General features: G+C 37.0%; 1 protein-coding gene across 1 annotated transcript; it reads left to right on the forward strand.

Annotated features, from left to right (window-relative positions):
• Positions 1-437: 437 nt before the first annotated feature.
• Positions 438-1052, forward strand: LOC138869417 (uncharacterized). Its single transcript, XM_070147033.1, has one exon. It carries the CDS (start codon positions 438-440, stop codon positions 1050-1052), a length of 615 nt encoding a protein of 204 aa, XP_070003134.1.
• Positions 1053-7026: the final 5974 nt, after the last annotated feature.

The following is a 7026-nucleotide window of genomic DNA, read 5'->3' on the forward strand; positions in this document are numbered from 1 at the left end:
AGCTAAACAACAAATCACGAGAATGTGTATTTGTTCTCGAATCTGTCATTGAGAGGAAAAGGATTAAATCCTTTTAAGAAATATAATTTTTGATCTGAATACGAATCAAACTGAAGGACCCTTTTATTGAGCCAGGATAGTATTTGTATGTGTAGAAAGTTCAGGGGTTAAAGTGTACAGATTAGAAGTTAGTACCTAACTTAACTAATGAGATGTTAGTTAGTGTCTGTATATAAGTAGTTAGCTGAGCTTTGTTTGTTAGCTAATTCATTTTTTTCTCCAATCGTGAATAACAATGGAGATTTTACAGATTGCCTTCTCTCTTCCGTTGTATCTTTCTTCTTTCTGTCACTCTTACAGTTCTGATTTGTTCTCTCGATTTTCATTCTCGTCGGAGTTCGTCGTCCCAGAGCTAGGGTTCCTAATTCAGAGCAAAAATGGCTAATGATGGATTGAATGCTGAGAATGTGCAAGGACACACTCATCCTGTTGAGACTGTGCAAGGACACGCTCATCCTGTTGAGGCTGTGCTAGGGCACACTCATCCTTTGTATTTACGACCATCAGACACGCCGGGAGAGCATCTGATTGAATTTAAGCTGATAAGGACAGAGAACTACAATTTGTGGTCTAGATCTATAAGAATTGGGCTGTTTACGAAGAACAAAATTGGATTTATTGATGGAACCTGTAAGAAGGAGAATTTTGAGCAAAATTTGCACGATCAGTGGGAGAGATGCAATGCATTTGTGCTATCATGGATAATGAATGATGTCACCAAAGAGCTCTATAGTACTGTGGTCTATGGGTCCTCTGCGTGTAATGTGTGGAGAGATCTGAAGGAACGGTTTGATAAGAGGAACATCTCTAGAATCTACAATTTGTCGCAGGAAATTATAGCCCTTAAGCAAGGTTTGGCACCAGTCTCTGTTTACTATTCTAAACTGAAGGACCTATGGGATGAATATGATGTTATGACAACTACTCCTTCATGTCCATGTCCTGAGTCAAGGATATTTGTGGAACATATTCAGCAACAATGCAGTTTCTAAGTGGTCTCAATGGATCATTTGCTCAGGCGAAAGGTCAGATTATGTTGATGATTCCAACTCCAAACATCAATGAAGCCTATGCAATGGCTGTGCAGGATGAGAGTCAACGAGCTAAGGCAGCTAGCATCAGTAACTTGGAAATAGGAGCTCAAGCAATGACTTATAACACAGGTCATGTAGCTAACCCAATGGCTTCCAATGCAGGTTATGGAGCTAATGCTGTGGGCTATAACACAGGGCAAACATACACTGGAGGCTACAAGCAGAAGAATCAGCTGTATTGTGATTATTGCAAGTACAAGGGACACACTAGGGATGTCTGTTACAAATTGGTAGGATATCCTGCAGATTTCAAACCAAAGAGGAAGAACTTTGGAAGGAATGCAACTGCAGCACATGTGCAGATGGACAAATGTACAGCAGCCCCAAATGAACAGATAGAAAGGTCAAAAACTGAACCTGCAGGACATTTTTTTACAGAGGAGCAATATATTCAGTTGCTAAGAATGCTCAACTAGGTCAACACCAACACCAACACTTCAACTGATACAGCTGCCCATGCCAAGGTCAGAGGTATACCACTGTCACTTCTGAGTATGATCAAAGAAAATAGGTGAATTATAGACTCGGGAGCTACGAATCACATGGTGTCTAGCCTACATCTATATATTGATTATATGGAACTGTCTGAGAGTAATTCAAGAAAGGTGCAATTACCTACCGGAGAGACAAGTGTGATCACACACTTAGGGACTTCCAGTATATTAGATAACATAGTGATCAAGAATGTGCTTTTTATACCTAAGTTTAGGTATAATTTGTTATCAGTATCTAAACTGACCAGGGATTTAGGCTTATTTTTTGCCTTCTTTCCTGCCTGTTGTATATTCTAGGACATTTGCAATGGCAAGGTGAAGGGGATTGGTAGAATGGAGCATGGATTGTATGTGCTGGATCAGAATGTCAAAGTTAACACATGGAAGATTACATGTTGGTTTCATTTCTTCTATGTTGCCTATTAATAGAATAAATGCTACCTTATGGCATAAACGATTAGGGCATGTGCCTATAGAGACTATGAAAAGAATGCATATGTTTGGAAATACAAAACTTGTTGACTGTAATGATCCATGTTTTGTATGCCTTTTGGCTAAACAAACTCGTTTACCTTTCCCAGATAGCATTACAAAGAGTTATGCATTGGGTGATCTTATACATGCAGATGTGTGGGGACCTTTTAGAGTGTCTACTTATGATGGCAAACAGTATTTCTTGACTCTTGTAGATGATTTCAGTAGATTCACATGGGTGTGCCTCTTGAATTCTAAGGATGAATCGATTGTGGTGTTGAAATTCTTCATTGCTTTAATTAGAACAAAATTTTCTTCCAATGTCAAAGACCTCAGAACAGATAATGGAGAAGAATTTTTCAACAACCAGCTCAAGGAGTTACTTTGTGCAGAGGGGATTACTCATCAAAGTACATGTCCATATACCCCTCAACAGAATGGGGTAGTGGAAAGAAGACATAGATACATATTAGACACTGCCAGATCCTTAAGGTTCCAAGCTAATGTACCCTTAAGGTTTTGGGGAGAGTGTATAATGACTGCAGTGTATCTGATAAATAGAATTCCCTCTAGAATATTAGGTGGAAAATGTCAATTTGAGTTGGTATTCAACAAAGCCCCATCACTGGATCATCTTAGAGTATTTGGATGCCTTTGTTATGCTGCAAATTTGAAGAAAAGGGACAAGTTTTCTACCAGGGCTATTCCTGCAGTATTCTTGGGTTATTCCTTAACTCAGAAAGGTTATAAACTGTTTGATCTAACTAATTGAATAGTTTTTGTCAGCAGGGATGTTGTTTTCCAGGAAGATAGTTTCCCATTTATGCAGCAGTCAGGTGAATGCAGTTCAAGTTCAACTATTCCATCCACATATCAAGATCACAATACACCTGTTACTGGCCTTGATGCTCTATCTCCAACAACCATTTTTCCAATTGATGAACCTTCAGTTGATGTAATGCCCACAGATCCACCACCTCCAGATATACAGGAGGACATGTCACTCAATAGTCCCATTGATGCTGCTTCCCCTACATCCCATAGTATGGATTCTCATACATCATCTACTGCTGATTCTATTCTACACTCACCAGCACCATTACCTCAACATGAAGGCAATTTTGAACCTCGCAGAAGCTCTCGAACTTCTAGACCTCCTATCTGGATGCAGGATTATGTAGGTCACCAAAAGAATGCCTACCCTATTTCCAACTCTGTCAGCTATCTTCATTTGAAGCCTCACTACTCCAAATGTTTGGCTACTTACTCTTCTGAGACAGAACCAAAAACTTTTGCTGAAGCTGCTAAGGATCCTAAGTGGGTTGATGCCATGCAACAAGATATCCAAGCCTTGGAAGATAATCAAACTTGGAGCTTGGTGCCATTGCCACCTGGAAAGCAACCTATAGGGTGCAAGTGAGTGTTCAAAATTAAGTATCATGCTTCAGGAGAGATCGAGAGATTCAAAGCTCGACTGGTAGCAAAGGGCTACACACAGAAGGAGGGCCTTGACTACACTAACACTTTCTCACTTGTTGCTAAAATGGTGACAGTAAGATCAGTTGTGGCACTAGCAGCTTCCTCTGGTTGGCCCCTCTATCAGATGGATGTTCATAATGCTTTTTTGCAAGACGACTTAGTTGAAGAAGTTTATATGCTTGTCCCTCCTGGTTTCTCTAAGGGTATTGACAAGCAGGGGGGGTACCTTGTATGCAGGCTGCATAAGTCCTTGTATGGGCTTAAACAGGTATCTCGACAATGGAATATCAAGCTATCTGAGGCACTACAGACCATGGGGTTCTCTCAAAGCCACTATGATCACTCTCTATTTACTAAGAAAACTGACACGTCTCTTGTTCTAGTGCTCATTTATGTGGATGATTTGATAGTCACTGGGAACAACATTATAAAAATTGACAGGACAAGGGCCAAGCTGCAGAGTGTTTTAGAATGAAGGATCTTGGAGAATTGAAATTTTTCCTTGGGATTGAGTTTGCTCGATCTGAAAAGGGCATATACATGAGCCAACGTAAATATGCATTAGAGCTAATTTCAGAACTTGGATTAGCTGGAACCAAACCCTCTAGCACACCATTAGAAGTAAATCAGAAGTTGACCTCTGTTGATTTTGACAGGATAGCCTCTTCTTCTGATGACAATATTCAAGACCCTCTCTTGAAGGATGCTGGTGAATATCAAAGATTAGTGGAAAGATTATTGTATTTGACAATGACTAGGCCGGATATATCATTTGTTGTACAAACATTAAGTCAGTACATGCATTCTCCCAAACAGTCTCATTTAGATGCAGCAAGGAGAGTTGTCAAATATGTTAAAAATGCACCAGGGCAGGGACTGTTATTACCATCATCAGGTGATGGGACACTGAAGGCATACTGTGATTTTGATTGGGGATCATGCCTCCAAACGAGAAGATCAGTCACTGGTTACTGCGTATTCTTTGGCAATGCTTTGATTTCCTGGAAATCAAAGAAACAGGACACAATGGCAAGAAGTTCAGCTGAAGCTGAGTTTAGGAGCATGGCTTCCACTGCAGCAGAGATTGTGTGGCTCATTGGTCTGCTTGGTGAGTTGGATGTAAAGTTACAACTGCCTGTGGCTCTATTCTGTGATAGCAAGGCAGCTATCCAAATCGCAGCAAATCCTATCTTTCATGAACGTACGAAGCATATTGATATTGATTGCCATTTTATTAGAGAGAAGATAAAGGTTGGCATCATCAAGACTATACATGTGAATACTAAGGAGCAAATAGCAGACATATTAACTAAGGGGTTGGGAAGAACACAACACCAGTATTTGCTGTGCAAGCTTGGAGTGAAGAACCTTTTTCTACCCTCCAGCTTGAGGGGGAGTATTGAGCCAGGATAGTATTTGTATGTGTAGAAAGTTCAGGGGTTAAAGTGTACAGATTAGAAGTTAGTACCTAACTTAACTAATGAGATGTTAGTTAGTGTTTGTATATAAGTTTAGCTGAGTTTTGTTTGTTAGCTAATTCATTTTTTTCTCCAATCGTGAATAACAATGGAGATTTTACAGATTGCCTTCTCTCTCATTCTCTCATGCATGTCTGCTTTCCTTGAAATCTGATACCTTTAACTATTTAAATCAAGATCAATAAAAGGAAGTTTTACAATCACCGACTCAAACCCATTATCGAATTCTACTCAACGGAATATGGAGGTACTTATGGCAGAACGGACCAATCTGGTCTTTCACAATAAAGCGACAGACGGAATTACCATGAAACGACTTATTAGCAGATTAATATATTACTTTGGAATGGCATATATATCACATATTTTGGATCAACTAAAAACTTTGGCTAATCTTTAAATACATTATAAACTGTGAGTATAACTTAAACAATATGCTCAAAAGTGGCTACCTTGTGTCATCTCCACCAGAAATTGATGAAATAAACTCCATCAAGCGAATCACCGGTAAACTCATTTCACTTATCACATAATCATCCAAAAATGCTTAATATAGCTAGATGCATAAAATAAGTAAATGTTTCAGAATTAATAGCATCACTAATTCAGGAATAGGCAACAAATACATGGAGCGGTGAGTAATTACCAAATCCAAAACCTCATTACGACATACTAGTTACTTTAAAAACATACAACATGATTATGTACTAATGGAAATATTGTAAATAAAATGTTAAAAAGGAGAAGATCGATTGAAAAATAAAATACTTGACAGACATACATCAAATTGTGTGATACTCTCGAGGTGCATACAATTTATTCATTGAAATAAAACACTTGCAGTAATATGGTGGAGTACAAAAGCACTTATTAATGGAATTTTTAATAAAATACTGTAATGATTTACATTAACTTATTTGATTGACCATCTTCCTTTGAGTCCCCTACATGCTGATAGGATTAACGAGTAAGGCTTCAATTACAGACTTCACATTATTCTTTGGATTAGGGGTGTACAAGGGAAACCGACAAACCGCACCAATTCGATAATTCGAGTGAAATCGAGAAAAAAAATCTGACTATGATTTGGTGTTGGGAAAAAAAACTTGACCATAATTGGTTTGGTTTGGTTTTAACTAAAGAAAATCAAATCGAAACCAAACCAACCCGACATTATATATATAGAAATTTTAGATATATTTAATATATAAATATACTTGTTGTGATGTAATTTATAAATATTTCTTAAAAATATTCATAATTTTATATTTTAAAATATTATTTCAAGGTTGTGCTTAGAACTTTTGAATGTTCCAATAAGTTTTATAGCCATTAACATTAGTAAATTAAGCATTGCTAATAAAAGCCCAAACCAAAATCAAATTAATATTAATGCTAACAAAAAACATTCAATTCAATACTGCTAACGAGAATGTATTGAATATCTATTTTTTTATTTTGCAATAATTTAGAGAAAAATGCATAACTTATTTTTATTTTTTCTTTAGCGTTTAGTCATGTAATTAGTATTCCCTTATTTTAGCATGAATTAGTACTTTTAGATTATGTTTATTTTTATTATGGCTTTTTAATTAGCAATATTTATATTACATAATTTTGTTGTCTTTAATTATTGTTGAATATTTTAGGATAATGCCATGACACATCTCATAGTTTGTATTATTTTCTTGGAAAATACTTTATATAGTTGTATCTTATTAGGATTAAAAAATATTTTGAGCACAATTTTACATGTTTTGTTCTACAAAGATTTTACCGGAAAAAAACCCTGGAAAAAAAAAACAAATAACCCGAAAACCCGAGAAAAACCGAGAGTGAAAAACCCGAGTTTTATTGGTTTAGTTTGGTCTTTAAATTTAATAACCCGACACAATTGGTTTGGTTTGGTAATTGTAAAATCCGAACTAACCCGGCCTATGTACACCC

Source organism: Nicotiana sylvestris, chromosome 5 (genome assembly GCF_000393655.2).
Source record: "Nicotiana sylvestris chromosome 5, ASM39365v2, whole genome shotgun sequence".
NCBI classification, from domain to species: Eukaryota; Viridiplantae; Streptophyta; class Magnoliopsida; order Solanales; family Solanaceae; genus Nicotiana; species Nicotiana sylvestris.

Bases quoted from the DNA above. Each gene is read 5' to 3' on its own strand.
- LOC138869417 (XM_070147033.1), top strand. From the start codon at position 438: ATGGCTAATGATGGATTGAATGCTGAGAATGTGCAAGGACACACTCAT.